Source organism: Myodes glareolus, chromosome 3 (assembly GCF_982192425.1).
Source record: "Myodes glareolus chromosome 3, mMyoGla1.1, whole genome shotgun sequence".
Classification (NCBI taxonomy): domain Eukaryota; kingdom Metazoa; phylum Chordata; class Mammalia; order Rodentia; family Cricetidae; genus Myodes; species Myodes glareolus.
Window position 1 is genome coordinate 57,020,475 of NC_142028.1, and position 17,208 is coordinate 57,037,682.

Consider the following 17,208-nt stretch of genomic DNA (forward strand, 5'->3'; position numbering starts at 1 on the left):
AGACAGAGACTCGGAGAGGGTGTGTGGGACTTGCTGGTTCGGGTCGTTAGGGTCACAGAGACAAGAGCCAGGCTCCGCATGTGGACTTGAACCCCTGGGCGGGGAGCAGGCGCGGGAATGTGGCGGGAGACAGGCACCGGCCGAGGGCGACAAGGGAACTGGTAGGCACGAGAGTGAGCCCGGCACTGAGTTGGTCTCCCAGCCCCCACCTGTTTGAAACGATTTGCAATTACCAAAGCCGGATTCTCTGTGTTCCAAAAGTTAGACAGCTGGAGTGGGGCACGCACACGTGTTCCCCAAACGGGTCTGGCTGGGCGGACGACACGGGGAGAGGAGGAATTCCAGGGGTGCAGGGAGAGGAGCAAATTGGCGTCAATGGAGGGTCGGCCTTAGGACCCCGCGGGAGGCGCTTTGGAATCTCTCCCTTCCAGGAGGAGGAGTGGGGCGGGCCTGCCCGCGGGCGGCCACCGAGCGCATGCGCGCGCGTCTCCTCTCCAGCCGGCCGCCGCGCTCCGCCGAGCGGAGTAGAATGAACTGTAACAAAACAAGCCGAGCCTTTGTATCTGCTTAAAGGGGCCGCGGCCACTTCCCTCGCGTCCCCTCACCCCCGCCCCGCGCCGCCGCGTCTCCAGGGCTCCCGGCAACTAGCTTGGAAAGGGCTTCCCTCGCGCTGAGGAGCGACCGGCCGGCGCGGAGCAGGCGCGACGCGTGTGGAGAAAGCCGCCGAGCAGAGAGCGGGCCCGGGCGGCGCCGGAGTGGACTCTGGTCCCGGGAGCGCGAACGGCGCCGGAACGCGGACCCGGAGGCACCGGAATGCAAACAAAGCTCGCGGGCGCCCGTGCAGGGCTCTCGGCGGAGCCCGGAAAGTTTGTTTTATGATGGCTTGAGAACGCGAGTGAGTCGGGCGAGGAGGATCGAGTGGCTCGCTCCCGCACTCGGAGAGATGCTTGTCCCGTGAGCCCGCCGCGCCGGGGGCTCGTGCTGTGGGGGCACCTGTCTCTCGTTTTTAGCAGTTTTTATTTTATTTTATTATTTTTTCTTTTGAGGAGGGGCTGTAAACTCATCATGTCGAAAGTGATCCAGAAGAAGAACCACTGGACTGGCCGCGTTCACGAGTGCATCGTGAAGCGGGGACCCCAGGGCGAGCTGGGAGTGACGGTGCTGGGGGGCGCGGAGCACGGGGAGTTTCTGTATGTGGGGGCGGTGGCGACAGGCGAGGTGGCGGGGCTCCCCGGCTGCGGCGAGGGCCCGAAGCTGGTGGAAGGTGAGCTGCTGTTGGAGGTGCAGGGGGTCCGGGTGTCCGGCTTGCCCCGCTATGACGTGTTGGGAGTCATCGACAGTTGCAAGGAGGCCGTCACCTTCAGAGCCGTCAGACAAGGTAAGACGGGGCGTGCCTTGTGGGGGGGCGCCCAAGAAAAGAGGGGCGACCGAAGGGGGCGCCGTTTGCTCTGAGTGCCAAGAGCCAAAGTTGAGGCCCCGGCCAGAGACACGCAAAGTTGTGAGATTGTGGGCTGCGCGTCCACCTGCGTGGCGGGCAGGGGCTGGGACTGCGCTGGAAAGCGGAGATGCTTCCCAGGTCGGCTTGGCCAACTTCTCAGCGCAGCTGCCTAGTTAGTGCTGCGCAGCCTCATCTGCACTTTGAGGCAGCTGGGAGACTGAGGCAGGGCAAAGGTAGACGCTTTCCCCCAGTCCCTTATGAGATGCTTAAACTCACGGAGCTGGTGGCGTTCTCTTGGTACTGCTTATGTTCCCAGAACTGGTCGTGGAAAAGGGTTTATTTGTGACTGATTGGACCTCTTCCATCACAAAATTGCCTTTACTTTGCCACCCCTTCAGGTGGGCTCGGTTATGACCCCCTGGGGATTCCTAATCCGACCGCCTGCGGAGGCTGCATTCACCCCACAGCGGGGTGACGTCTGTGTCTCCTCCTTGTGGAGACATACAGTGGGGGAAGGGGTGTTTAGCTCTTGGCGCGAATCTAGTCCAAGTTTACCCAGCCGCCTCCTCCTCCTGCACCCTCGTCCTTATTGAAGATGATTGTTGATAGTTCCAATTCATTGTTTGCGTACTTTGTGAGAGCCTCTCTGTAAAGTGGTTTAATTGCATTATCTCATTCTGATTCACAACAGTGCTATACGATCGACTTGTTTTGTAAGTCCTATATTATAATTAGTAAGCCGGCACTGACCTTCAGTAAGTGATTTGTCCAAGGTCACAGGACTACTAAAAGTTTATGAGCCTTTTCCATTAAGCAAGGAGGAGGAGGGACTTTTGGGGATGACTTCTAGGGATTGAGTTTTGGGGTAGGGGGACGCAAATTCCTTCCCCAGAAGGCTGTAGGGTTGAAATGGATTCCTTCAAGATGCTTTTGTTGCCTCCTGGCAGTGGTAGGCTAGTCACTCTCAGTTTGGTCTGAGAGGCGGGCTGATTCTCTGTTTGGCCATCCGAGAATGACTGCAGTGCTTAAAGGGATCCCTCCTGCACCCAAGTGCTGTGACGCAGGTTCTCCCAGATGAAGGCACCAGAGGAGGTGGCAGAGTTGAATGTGCTGAAAAGTTGCCATATGTTCCTGTCAGGATGGCAACAGCTGAAGGAAATGTGTCAAAGGAAATGCTGGGCTGAGCCATTCCTCTCAGCAGCAGGCCTCTTCCAGACGACCTGAGCAGGGCTGCAGTGTGTGTGTGGGTAGCCTAGTATCCGGGCCTATCAGTCCCGTTGGGAGCCAGGAACTGGTCTTGCTATTTGGCCTTGCCTGATGAAAACATCCTCATGGGTTTCTCATAAAAGTCGTAACAGAAAGTGTGCAGAATAGTGTTGGTTCAGCGTGAGTGCACAGTAGAAGCGAGCTATCGTTGTTGTCATAGTGTGGAATCTGAGCAGTCATTTAGCTATCCCAGCTAGGAATTTAATGCCAGTCACCCCGGTGATTATGACTTGATAGAGCCGTTGAGAAAATACTATGTCAGACATTTATTGGGAGCTTCATTAGGTTTGAGTTCAGGGCCACTTAGCAGAAAGATTTCTCATCCAGTAGGGACTCTGGGGTGATTAATGGGTCCTAAGACTTGTGGGCAAAAAACTGCCCGAAACTGAGTTAGTTCTTCCACTGTTCAGCAAAGATTCTCTCTCTCTCTGTTTGTATGTCTGCTTCAGTGTAGCCGGTGAAAGATGCCTGTGGATTTGACAGTGACTGTAGTGCCTCCAAGTGTCAGCTCCTTCCCTTAGGACTATCTTTTGCCAACAGAAGTGTTCACAAGGGAGAGAGTGGGTTTGTGCTTCCGAACATGCTTGTAATGGGCTAGGAGTGGCTTGGAATCCACTGCATTATGAATACTGTTGCGTGTGATAATTACATGGGTACAGTTACTTATCCAGTGTTGATATTTCAGTGAAGAAGGCCTTAGGAACCCTTTTAACAGTCTTCCTTTTCATGTTTCTAGAGTGATCTAAATTATAGGATGTAGTTGTGTCTGACTTTCTTTGTTACTGTGTCTTATTGTACCAGGTAGATTAAGGTGGTCTATGGGAAGAAATGATATTTTTATGGGGTTTTACCTTTCCAGTTAGCTCCTTACAGGGACACAGTCACTCTGGGTATCACTTGTCTGTGTGGAAATGTCACGGTCTTGTGTGAGAAGATTGTACTCTTTCTGTTGCATGGCTGTTCTCTGGAGAGACTTGTGAACCAAAATAGTCTATAGCAAATGGTAGCATATGGAATAGGAGTGGATTGTGGACTAGACTAAATGACCCACTAGGCTGGAGTTTCTTCATTTTAAGTGTAGAGGGCAGTTGTTGGTTATAAAATGCCTAAAAATATTGTAAATGTACATATGTTAGTTAGATTTGTGTGTGTATTATTCACCTATAGCAGAATTTAGATCTTTAAAAAGAACCTAAATAAACTTTTAAACTGATATATACAGACATCTATATACATTTTTTTTGGCATGTGATTGACACATGTAACCTCTCATGTTCCCATCATTTAAATGAAGATAGAGACTATTTCCATTACCTGGAAATTCCCCTCACACTTCTTCCCAGTTAATCTACTCCCAGCAAAGTGCTGGTTCCTCTTACATAGGTTTGTATTCAGATTGTTCACTACTGATTATATACTGCGGTGTCTTTCTCACCCAGGAGGTTTTGGAGATCTCATGCTGTGTACTTCCTTCTGTGGTTCCCTTTTTATTGCTGCATAGTATTCCCTAGTGTGCATTTTGTTTTTGTTTCTAGTGCACATTTGACTGTTCCAAATCAAGCTGCTGTGAATGTTTTGGTTATTTTCTATCTTTGCCAGTCTTTAATCTTGTCCATGTTGAATTTTAATCATTCTAGTGTTTTAGGGGAAGAAAGTGATTACAGAAATGTTGAATAGGAAGTAGCTGGTTTTTTTTTTATTAAGTTCTCACATTGGAATTTGCCAGGCCAGTGTGTGTTTAGTGCATGTGAGTCCTGGGTTCACACCTTAGCATCAGAGTAAAACAAGAAGACAGAGTATGTCAGGCCGGCCAGCCTAGCTCTTCCTGGGCATTCTCTTCCTTAACCCTCTGAACTTGACTCAGATCTTGGAAAGGTGGGTTTAGAGAGGTTGGGTAGCTTTGCTAAGAGCCCTGCTGACATAGCAGAGGTAGAGGGGGAGCATAACCCAGTGGTGCTATCCCAGAGCCTCTGCTCCTAACACTGGGATTCTGGGTCTGGAATTGGAGTTCCCCAACCAGCAGATCTAAGCAATCAGAAATAGAAATTCTGCTTCCCAAGGTGCTTCTGACTTGGAAACTTTGGGCATGGGGGGTCCCCAAGGGAGTTTTCTGAATTATTGGCCTAAGATATAGCCTGAAATGGGGAAGACAGGCAGGTGGTGACCTTCTGTTCCAGAACAAGGTGTGGCAGGTATTGCAAAGTCACCCTCTGTGGATTTAAAAAAAATTCTCAATGCGAGGTGTAAGTGGGTATGCCTCCCCTCGGATCCGCTGCCTCCCCTCGGATCCACTGCCTCCCTTCAGAACCACTACTCTCGTGAAACTCAGGGCCACAAGTGACTCAGACTTGAGGTTTAAAATGGTCTGATTGCAGTTTCTCAAAGAGTATATTATAGGTCATGCTTTTTCATATTTTTGTGGATGAATTTGTGGTTTTGCAAATTACTCAGGAACTGAAATTGTCCTTCCACTCTCTTCTTAAGGCAAGTAAGAGAATAAATAAGACACAATTTAAATTCAAACATTGGCACAAACCTTTCTCACCACAGGGTGAGGTGGTTGTGCTGCATAGAGCGGAACATAGTTCTGGGTGCAGGCTTTATTTCTTTGTGTTTGTTTTGGTGTTATGTGCTTGTGTTGGTGAATCGGAATATATGGGCAGCACACTTAAAATAATTCTGTGACCATTTTCCCTTTATTTCCAAACACACTGCTAGTCTTTCTTGGTGTCTTCCTTTCCTGTCAATGCCTGATCTGCATCCTTTCTCGCAGATTGTTTCCAATCAACTCCTTTTTAAGATTCCTTTTTCTCTTGACCTTTTAATATTTTATTTTGTTTATTTATGTATTTTGTGTGTGTGCATGTGGGATGTGTATGTGGGGCCATGTGTATGCCACAGCCTACATATGCTACGTATGGGCAAAGGATAACTTTGTGTCTGGTCCACTCTTGACCTTTTTGTTTTCTCTGGAATTGAACTTAGGGTTCCAGGCGTGTGCAGTGAATCTCCTCACCCACAGAACCATACATTACCTGACTTCCCATGTTTTTTCGGTCTGTGTCTCACCATGTTGCTCTGTTGCTGTTAAACTCACGATGTAGCCCGGGCTATGTGGAAGTTTTCTGCCCTCACCTTCCTGCGTGCTGGGATTATATGTGTGCAACGCTGTGCTTGGCTTTTCCCTCCTTTTTAAAGTTTAATTAAGCCTATGCGTCTGTGTGTGGGCATGTACATGTGAGTGCGGGTGTCTGCAGAGGCTAGAGTGTTGGAGCGCGTGGAAGTTACAACCCCTCTGACTGAAATAGGTGCTGCAAGGGCAGCCCTGGGTCACTCATGCCCCTTGGTTTTTATTGCTACCGAGTCTTCAAAAAGCCGCTCATTGGCTTGTGTTCATTCCTCATGTCCTCCTCCTGGTGTTCACTCTGTGTGTGTGTGTGTGTGTGTGTGTGTGTGTGTGTGTGTGTGTGTGTGTAATGCATGCACAAGTGTGCCATGGTGCAGTTGTGGAGCTAGAGGATAACTCGAGGAAGGGAATTTGCTGCTTCCACTGTGTGAGTCCTGGAGGTCAAGGTTAGGTCGTCAGCCTTAGCAGTAAGCTCCTTTCCCTGCCGAGCTGCCTTGCTGACCCTCTTCCTCAGGTCTTGGTGCTAGTGGGGAGACCTTGGCTTGTAGCAGAACTGGAACTGGGAAGAGGCGCATGGCGTTGGTCCACTTTGAGCTGTTGTCCAACACCACTGTAAGCATGGCTGGTAACCCTGAGAGAAATGGGTGCGCCCCATTTCCTGCCTTGTTGTCACTGGTTTACAAGCCCTAGCTCTTTTTGTGTCCTTCTCTCCTGTGAAAACAAGAAGCTCACCTCTATTCACCCCAGTCCCAGTGCCTAAAACACGGCCCGGCATTCACTAAATAGGTACTCACTGAAATGTGTTCTGCCCAAGAGGACATTTTCTATGGTTTCTTCTTGCCAAGAGTTGTTTCCTGAGACAGTGTCTCACTGTGTGGCCCTGGCTAACTTGGAACTCTCTGTAGACCAGGCTGCCCTTGAACTCACAGAAGTTTGCCCCTCCCCCCACCTCCTGAGTGCTGGGATTAAAGGGCGTGTGCCCCAGTGATGCTCTCCGATAAGTGTGCAGCTAGGCCAGCTGTGGCATCTGCCTTTTTTCTCTCTGTCTCTGCCCATCCTTTCTTATTTAAAATCCTACTGCATTCATCTTCCTATCACCAGTTCTTCCAGTTAGCTGACTCCCAGTATCTGTTAGTTTATTCTGGGCAATAACGGTTGTCAAAGCCTAATGAGTTGTATTCAAGTATTTCTGCTTGTTGACTCTAGTAACTGAAGTTTAAACAGTCTTTAGATATAAAATTCAGATGCTCAGCAGGCAGAGGTTTCCTGCTCAGGTCATCTGGGCTCTGCCCTGAGCCAGCGCCTGAGAGTGATGTTTTACCTCCGTTTTATTGAGGCTTTGTCTCTGTGAACAGAATCTATTTATTTGTCTTCACCAGCAGCAAATAGACTCTGCTACAAAACAGCTTCAGTCCTTTCTCTCCCTCTTAAATTATGCTCTGTGTTTATATATTTTTTTTAACTTAAACTTTCAAAAATCAGTCTATTTTTGTTCTTGGTGCCAAAAGACTCTTCTCAGAGGCGTATTTTTTAGTTTATTTTGGGGAATACTTCATGGCTTTTATAGGAAGGAAACAGTGCAAGGACAGGCAGCCCAAGCTGTGTGTTGTTCCTTGTGACCACCCTTTGGCATTGGCTGTGTCATTTAAAATAGATTAACTTGACCTTATGAGGCAATGGCATACAGTTGGCTCGCTGCGTTCGTCGGCATTCAGTATCCCGCTCGTCTTGAATAGCAGAATTGATGATATCCACCAAGGGGAATTAAGTGGTTTATAAGAGAAAACATTCTGACATCTCCTTACCACAGGGGTTTACATGAAGGATGTTGCTCTATAAACAGTGGTTATTTAATGCACAACATCACCCTGTGATGTTAGTGGTCCTTTCCTTGAGTGTGTATATATGTGTAACAGGATATGCTGAATTTTGTATACACTAAGAATAAAGGCTGTCAGATTTGTTAAGGGCTGACATTCATGTCCTAAAAAGTAGGTTACTGAATCTTTGCCTGTCTGTAGTCCACTCATATATATGCATGATAACCTTGCCAAGTCTCTTATGGGCCCCGGAGCTTTGCCATGCTGAACTCCATGGGTGTCTGCATCGTGTATTGTTTCTTGTGGTTTCTTTTCATTGGTTCCCCAGCTGAAGCCCATGGATGTCAAAGTTGGCTGTCTGTTGACTTCTGCTTTGTACTCTGGGTCTCTTAGAAAAGCTCTGCTGTGTTCTGAGTCTCACTTTTCTGTAGGCATGAAATGCAATTAGAAAATGTATTTAAATAATGTTTCTTATGATTAAAATAACAACCATCTATCTTTCTAGTTCAGCAATTAAATAGTAGAGCTTTATTGACGCTCACACCTGTAGTCCCCACCTCAGAGGCAAAGGTAAAGTTCATAGAGAAACTTCCAAGGCTTGTGTGATCTGGCCCTTGACATTGCTACTCTATCCCTGCCCATTATGCAGGTCGTCACATCTGTCAGACTGACTCCTTCATGAACTTTAAGCCTTTCTTAGATGTCACCCTCTCAGTGAGGTTTCTGTGGGATTCAGCCATGATAAGATAAATATGAACAGATCATCCAAAGGAAGTCCTTTACTTCCAACCATTAACACCGGCCAGAGTAGGACTCAGCCATCCACAAGTTTAATGGAGCCCTGAGTCTCAGTAGTTTACCCTGAAGCAATACCTGGTTGCTGGAAGGACCATAAACTAAGATTACCTGAGCACCACCCAAGAACAGACCATCCAAAGGAAATGCCTAACATTCCAACTGCTGTAGATAGGATCACCTGCCAGCACATACTCACCAGGACACCCCTAGACAAATGTCAGCCAATCAGGGGTCCTGAACCTCAGAAACCCCTTACCCCCACCTTTATTACTATAAAACCCAACTCTAACTGAGCTCAGGGCTCTCCGTTTATTCCAATATGCTGGACATGCGGAGAGATCGAGTTTGCAAACTAGCATAAAATAAAGGCTGTTTGCTTTTACCTACGGTCTTCTTGTTGGATTTTGGGCTACTTTGCGCATTTGGGCATATAACAGTTTTCCTCTGACACACGATTTCAAACAAAGTCCGTGGACACTTGTCATTTGTGGTCCTCCCTTTTGTGTTCGTTTGACCCTGGAATATTATTGAAGACAGCACGTCTGGCCCACTTCAATTAGACTTGGGATTCTGGGTTTTTATAGTAAACACATTTAGTCCTCTGTCTCCCGCCAAGCACAGGAGAATGGAATATGCTAGACTCTTTCTTGGGGTCAACGATAAAGTTGTACTTAACTTGCATTTTCCATCTTAGAAGGAGATTCTTAATTTTAAGGCTAGCTGAATGCTGGATTTTTGTGGTGGCAGTACTTAGGGTCACCAGGTGGTTGATCTATAAAATGAGACTCGAGTCCACTAGAACTACCGGAGGAACTCACTGACCACCCAAATCATTGACCTCAGTCTGTCTTCTGCCCTGACTGTTCTCCATCGTTATGTGTGTCTTAAATTGAATTTCTAGGAGCACATCTGAGATTAGCTTTTTTAAGTTTTATTTTCTTGAAACATTCTTTCATTGTTGCTCAAATTTGCCTATGTGACCAGTAAAGTTGCCCCAAACTGAAGGCAGTCTTCCTCTCTCAGCCTCCCCAGTGATTAGTCCAATGTGAATGGCTTATGTGGGAGGTGGTCGTAGGAAACACAAGTAGGTGGAGGCGAGGTGCCAACCAGGTGTTTACAAAAGTCGCATCGCTGAGGGAGGAATTCTGGGTTTAGGGCAACAGCCTCTTGCTGAGTACATCAGGGAAGTTCGTGAGCATTTTCATCGCTCCTGTGGTTGGTGAGAGGTTCTTCCTGCTGGCTCGGCCTGTGTGTACCTTTTCTGTAACTATCTCTAGTGCTGGGAGAATGAGTTATGTAAGACAATTATATTCTCATTGCTAAGGTATCAAGCCTACTGTTAGTGTAGCAGATTAGTGCTTTTAGTAGAGGCACCGTTGACGTTTTCTGCAGTAAGACTAATCTTTGAGTTTGTTGGGAAACAAGGCTTGCAGCTCTCTTTATGGACAGTGGCATGATGGTGCAATTAAAAAGCTGCTTGTTTATATACTAATGATAAGCCATGTTTCAAAAATTATTGCTATGTGCAGTATTAAGTGTACTGTCAAACTGATTGTAGACTAATCCACAAATAGTGATTAATTAATGTGTTGTAATTACGATTTTAGACCTAGTCTGGCTAATAACGCAGCTGGGCGTGAGGAGGCACGGCACTTTACCTCTGTGAGCCATGATTGCCTCTCTGAAAATGGAGATGATAAAGACACTTACTGTGTAGGGCTGATGGAGGAATAAGATGGAGTCTGAGAACGGCACGTGGCTCTGGGTCTGCACAGAGCAATTGCGCAGAAAGTGCTGGCCTCTGTTCCCCATTTGAAATGCTTGAGGGAGAAGAAAGTTTTTTTGAGGGGGGTGCAGGGAAGTGGAGATTTTTGTACATAGCTTTCTGTGGGAGCTTTTCAAGTCCAGAAACAGCCTTCACCTTTCTGTATGGTTCAGGCGCTCTTTCTGCAGGATTGATCCAGACAAATAGGAAGGAAGCCTGTAGATTTCCCATGTGTTTGTTGGAGGTCTGCATCTATACACATGGATGAGGAGCCAATCCTAATGATTGTTCTGAGGTCCCAGGTTGTGATAAAGTTTGGAGCGATGGCAGGTTCCTCATTGGTGCTAGGCAGGCCAGTGCCATCGTCCGTGATCCTTGAGATTGTGACCACCAAGGTTCTCTGCTTTTTCTGCTACCATGTCTGGGCTCCCATACTGAAAAATGTCTGGGGAGGTAGTGATGCTTAATGGTTAGTTATGTAGGTTTGAAGTCAGTCTGCGTGGATGCAAGTCCAGCCTCGTCTTCTTCCCAGCAGAGAGACTATGGGCTGGTTAACTGGCAGAGCTCAGCTCTTAGATGACAAAGTGAGTAATACCTAGGCCGTAGGGTGGCTGCCATAGTTAGTTTTCATTAACTTAACACAAACCTAGCCATATCTAGGAAAAGGGAATGTCAGTTGGGAAATTGTCTTCATCAGATTGGCTTGTGGAGCTGTCTGTGGAGCATTTCCTTGATTGATTAATGATTGATGGGGGAGGGCCTGCCCCATTCCTGGCAGTTATCCCAGGGCAGGTGGGTGTATAAGACAGGTAGCTGAGCAAGCCAGCTTGTACTTCTCCTCCAGTTTCTACCTCTAGGCTCATGCATTGCCTTCTCTTGGTGACGGGCTAACCTATAAGCCAAGTAAACCCTTTTCTCTTCAAGTTGCTCTTGGCCACTGTTTTGTCACGGCAACACATAAGCAAATTACTATGGTGACCGTGAGGAATACATGAGATAATGTCAGTAATCATAATCAACTGTGATCTTTTTAGTGGTAAAGTAGAAACCCTGCACATTGAGTTCTCCTAAGGCAGTAGTTCCTAACTGGGTAGAATTTTGCCTAGTCCTTTGGGGGAAATTTGCCAGTGTGTAGAAACATGTTTTTGTTCATGTCTATTAAGGATTGGGTGATATTGACACCTACTAAATAGACGTTAGGAAAGTTGCTAAACAACTTGCAATGTACAAGAAATTTATCAAAATTATCACTGAGGCTGAGGTTGAGAAAGCCAGCTCTGAGATATCTCTTCTTAGAGGGACTGGGAGTCTGAGTTAGGAATGGTAGACCAATAATGATAATGCCTGAACTTTTCTGAGTCTCAGGTTAGAGAGTTTGCTTGGGTGTATGATCTTATTCTCCTCCTAGCCATGAGAAGTATCTTTAGAGGTCAAGTTAGTCCCTGACAGCAGATTCAAGCTTACATCAAGCTGGTTCTACCTGGCTACCTTGATTTTTCACATTACAAATGTCTGGGGCCCTCATGTCCTTCTATTGGGGATTAACGTGAAAGTACCTGTTTTAGACAGGTGCCAGACACAGTACGATATGCTTAGTGATCTCCGTGAAGATAGTTCTAGAAATAAAAAAAAAAGCATTCTCCCAAATTTGCCAGCCAGAAATCAGAATGCGCTAAGACATATCCTCAAGCATTTCTGTTTATTTGCCATAGGCGCCTGCTCCTTATGATTTATGTCACTAATTCTGTTGGCTTCCTTCCTCCTTGGTACTGTTTTTCATGCCTGTGCCTTGTAATTGTAAATCTGCCTGACTGTCTTCTTCGCTGCATATGTGTTTCTTGTAGGAAGCATCCTTGTTTTGTGTATTGTAGAATCTTTGCTCTGTGTAGGTACTCAGGAAATCTCTGCTGAAATGTTCGGAGGGTTAAAAACTAGACATGATTTTTACATAAATTCTTGCCTAAGATCTTGTTGGCGAGGAAATCCACTTTTTATTTTTAAAACATATTAAATATACTTAGCCATATGTCTGACTTTTCTGTGATGATTTAAGATGGTTGTCTGCCAGTTGTTATGGCATTTTGAACTGTGGAGAAAATATTGAATTAATTGTGTTGGAGGTTTTAGCTTGCCTTTATTCTGGACAGATGTAAGCAGCAGTCGCTTATGTGGTGTGGCCATGGGAGGCACCACTTTGGCCTGATTTAAATAGAGCCGGTATCTAACCACCTGGATTCTTGGCAAGGCCTTGGAATTTACATCTGATGGAGTGGGCTCATCTCCTCCTCCAGCTGTCAGCCTGCTTCAGTCTGTGTGCCTTGGTTAAGAATTCAAAGCTCAGGTTGTGAAAATAACTTTCTTTGGTGTTGGAGCATGTATAGTTTATCTTTTTAATAAAAAGTATATACATCAATCTTTTAAAAATTCAAATGCCATTGTGATCTTATATAACTATTGATTATTATATATAGTTGATCTGTACATACACCCACCCACCCATCCATCCGCCCGCCCATTGATCTATATCAATCTGTCATCAGTTTGTCTCATTTTTTTCACATTTAAACAATATGTAGAATACAGAAAGATGTTAACGTGGAAAGAAAATGTATGCACATGACTAATATCCTACCCCAGAGAAATGTATGTGTTAACTTTGTATTTTTATCTACCCATTCGTGCTTACACACACTACACACACACACACACACACACACACACACACACACACACACACGATCACGAATACTTTCTTCTTATTAAAAAGAAATTGTATAATAGAACTTTGTGGAACTTTGTGCCTAATAAATGGCCTTAAAACAAACAAACAAACAAACAAACACCCCAGACAAACCAGAACTTAGCATGTAGATCATGCTGCCTCAAACTTGGGAATCTGCCTGTCTCTGCCTCTTCATTTTGGGGTTAACTGTGTAGTTTACTGTGTCTGTGAACTTAAGAAATTTTTTAAACACATATAAATTTACTTAAACATCACAATGGCTACATGATCTCTTTTGGTCACTGTATAGTATGTTTTCACGCTTTGAATATGAACATTTACATACTTTTCACTTGTTCCATGTTTTATACATGGTTTTGATGAATGTCCTTCTATGTGTGTATATTTTAGCGAACATGTTTGGTTATTTTCTTTGAACAAATGTCTAGAATTAGTTTTGTGAGCTCATGTGAATATTTCTTTGTAGTTGGGAATCAAGTTACAGCCTTCGAATGTGTATATGAGAACCCTGTTCTTCTCTGACCTTGCTTGTCATGCCCAATACCTTCTGCTAGAATTATTTTTTTTATAGCAATCATGGTGAGCTCACGTTCCGAGATTGTATGAAGGATTTGGAATGGTAGAGACTGGGGTCGACTGTAAGGGCTTTCCACATTCGAGAAGAAAGGAGTCTGGTCTGCTGTGGCCACGTGGTGTGTGCTAATGTTGATCCAGGGTCCTTAGCTCTTTTCAAGTTCAAGAAACCACAAAAGCTTGGAATTTTTAAAGACATGAATTTCACCAATTTTTAAATGTTGGCTCAAAGTTCTTTTGAAAACACGGGCGAAGCAAATAGAGCGCATCTGGGAGCCATATTTGGCCCTCTCATGACGAGTTCGCTGTGCTTCCTCTATGTATGGGTCTCTCTCATCGGTGCCTGTCACATCTCATCTTTTTTTAAGAGTAGCAATCATACTTCTTATGTCTGTGTTCTCAGGGTCCAGGATGGTGACCAGCGCTCTCTCTCTCTCTCTCTCTCTCTCTCTCTCTCACACACACACACACACACACACACACACACACACACACAAAGGCCAAGAAATGTGTGTTGAAATGAATAATACATTCTGGAAGTGGTTTAGTTTGGCACGAGAACTTGTCCATGTAGGTTCACTGAGGCCCGGTTGGTGACAGCTCTCCAATTCCAGTTGAGAAGAACTGGGGAGAGAGTATATTTTGACAGCTGATTATAATCTTTGGAATATTCTGTCTCAGGGCCCTGGTCTGCTGAAACTTAGAACTGGGTGCAAAAATCACATCTTGAAATTGACATTCATATGGATTTGAATTCCCAGTGTGGGAATAGAATCTATTTTCTGCTTAGAGATGATTTCACCGTGAAATGTATAGCCTTATAAATAAAAGGATGAGCGAGCTCTGTGCTTGCTGCTTAGGAATGGCATGCATGTCTGTGTGTATCCTTGTATATGGGGTGTGGGGATGCGGGCAAGTATGTCCCAGAGGATACCGTCGTGTGTTGCTCCTCAAGCACTGTGCTGGCTAGTTTTTGTGTCAACTTGACACAAGCTAGAGCTATCTGAGAGGAGGTAATCTCAATCGAGAAAATATCTCCATAAGATTGGGCTGTAAGCAAGCCTGTAGGGAATTTTCTTAATTAGTATTTGATGGGGGAGGGCTCATTTTCCAGCATTGTCGAAGGGGCAAGTCTGGGCTGGTGCTCTTGGGTTCTGTAAGAAAGCGGGCTGAGCAAACCAAAAGGAGTAAGCCAGTGTGCAGTACTCCTCTATAGCCTCTGCTTCAGCTCCTGCCTCCTAGTTCCTGTTCTGTTTGAGTTTCTGCCCTGACTTCCTGCTGTGATGAAATGTGATTAGGAAGTGTCAGCAAAAGAAACCTCCCTAAGTTGCTTTCCGGTCATGGTGTCTCATCACAGCTGTAGAAACTCTAAGGCCAGCACTATCTACATTTTCTCTTCCTTTCATGTGTGTAGTGTTTGCGTGTGTGATGTGTGATTATATGTGTGAGTGTGTGTGCGCACGCAGTGCACACTGTCCCTTGAGACAGTTTTACTGAACCTGTAGCTAGATTGGTTGCTGACTGGTCAGCCCCAGCGGTCCTTCTGTCTCCTCTTCTCCACCCCTCCACAGTGGTGAAGTTATAGGCACTTGGCAGCCTTGTCTTGGTTTTTATGTGGGTGCTTGGGATCTGAACTCAGGTCCTTATGTTTGTTCATCAAGTCCCTTTGTCCATGGAGCCATCTGTCTTGTTTTTGAGAAAGCTGTTCTTACTGGCCTTGAACTAATCTATCTGTCATTCTCTGTCTCCCCAACATTTGTTTCTGCTTCTCCAGTACTGGAGTTGCAAGCACACTACTGTACATGGTGTTTTAGGTAGGGTTTCTATTGCTGTGAAGAGATGCCGTGACCACGGCACCTCTTCTAAAAGAAAACATTTAACTGGGGTGGCTTGCTTACAGTTCAGAGGTTGAGTCCGTTATCATCGTGGTGGGACATGGTGCTGTGCAGGCAGACATACTGGACAGGTCGCTACGTTTTGCAGGCAACAGGAAGTGGTCTGAGACACTGGGTGGTATTTGAGCATTTATAAGACCTCAAAGCCCACCTCCACAGTGACACACCTCTTATGATCCCACACCTACTCCAACAAAGACACACCTCCCAGGGCTACTCTCTTGGGGGCGTTTTTCTTTCAAACCACCACACATGGTTTTACATTTTTCTTTTTTTTTTTAAAATGTGGCTTTAGAAATTGAATTCAGTTCCTTGTGGTTTAAACAAATGAACTGTCTCTCTGGCTTGGAAGTTTTAAATAGTAAAGGAAAGTGCCTGGTACCATCTTTTCTGGATATTCTAAAGATAAGTCAGATAAAGATAATTCTAAGTTCCAGCCTTTCCTTCAACAGTAGATAGATACACTGTCAGAACTTGGTGAGCTTCTGGGCCCTGTTCTGCAGTGCTGTTGTCACAGGGTAGAATTTTGTGCTTTGGAAGCTGTAGCCCTTGCTGCTGTCCTGCCTGCATAACGGATTGTTCTGCATTACATAATTCATGCTGAGCCCCAGCCTTGCTGCACAGGCTGAGGAACAGGACTCAGTATTTCAGACCAGAGCTTAGTCAATGTGTTTTTTTTCTATCAAGGAGCCAAGTAAGGGAAGGGCCACTACAAGATCAAAACGGTGCAGTTGGTAGTTAAAGCCAATGCAGAGTTAAGACTCATGTGGATTTGGTTTGTGTTTGGTGTGTGTGTCCTTTGCTTCGTTGGTCACTTTGCTTCCCTCCATACCCCTATCAGAGTGGAACATTTTGGTAGACTGTCTAGGAATTCAGATTTTAGGTAGGACAGTCTATCTGTAATTTAGAACTTCATGCATAAGTCAGAACTAAGAGGCGTTTTCAAATTGAGACTATTGTATGGTCTGGCAAACTTCCTGTGTTTTCAAAGCCTCGTTTGTGGCACACAGATGTCCCCATCCTGGCATGAAATTTGGCCTTAGTGTGCTACTTTGAAATGCTCAAAGATGTATTGTAGTATGCAGTACATACATGTCATTCTTGTTTTGGGCTGTGTGATCTTTGGTAGAATTTCTGCCCTTCTGTCTTTGTTGAAGAATCTGTATGTGTTGGAGGGCTGATCCAAAGTTAAGCACCTGCACTGTCTATGGGAAACCTCATTTGTTACAACTAGTACTCCAAAACCACTGATCCTGGGTGAATCTCAGGTTAATATGTAATTAACCCATCTTGTCCCATGCCTCTGAAGCTTCAGGATTGCTTATTTTGTGATATTACGGCAGCAGTAGAGTAGGTAACTGAGACAGTAGGTTCCATTTCTAAATTGCTAACTCATGATCAAAAGCTAGGTAACTTTGGGATTTTTGCACTTGAGTTTGGAGAGGCAAAAATTAAAGATGGGAGGAACATAGTAATCATTCATGCCGACAAAGAACACCAGAGTAGCCTACCATTTCTGATGCTTGCATCCCGAGGTGTCCTGGCTTTCCCCACTGGAATTAGTGAGCTGAATTTGTCATTCTGATAACTTCGTTTTTCGTTTCAAACTAAAAAAAGGAAGAAAACCTCTTTGGAAGCACAGGACTTTATCTCAGTCTTTTTGTGCTTATATAGCAAAGCCAGTAAAGGAAATATCCCTGTAGCTGTTGCCCGTTTGTGTCTCTTTAACTCTTTGGGAAAATACTGACATAAGGAAGAAAGAACTCAGCTTTCTTGTGCAGTG

At 45.4% G+C, this 17,208-nt stretch overlaps 1 protein-coding gene across 27 annotated transcripts in view; it reads left to right on the plus strand.

The window, feature by feature from the left end:
- Positions 1 to 494: 494 nt before the first annotated feature.
- The window catches only part of Magi1 (membrane associated guanylate kinase, WW and PDZ domain containing 1), a 610,906-nt gene continuing 594,192 nt past the window's right edge, over positions 495 to 17,208 (plus strand). For 12 of the 27 annotated variants that reach the window (XM_085686746.2, XM_085686748.2, XM_085686752.2 and 9 more), the window contains exon 1: positions 498 to 1,378. In XM_085686746.2, coding sequence (XP_085542872.2) covers positions 1,066 to 1,378 — 313 coding nt within the window. In that variant the 5' untranslated portion in view covers positions 498 to 1,065. Of the gene's footprint in view, positions 1,379 to 17,208 lie in introns of all 27 variants that reach the window. The other 15 variants (XM_085686754.2, XM_085686755.2, XM_048438402.3 and 12 more) reach the window with 5 other exon arrangements.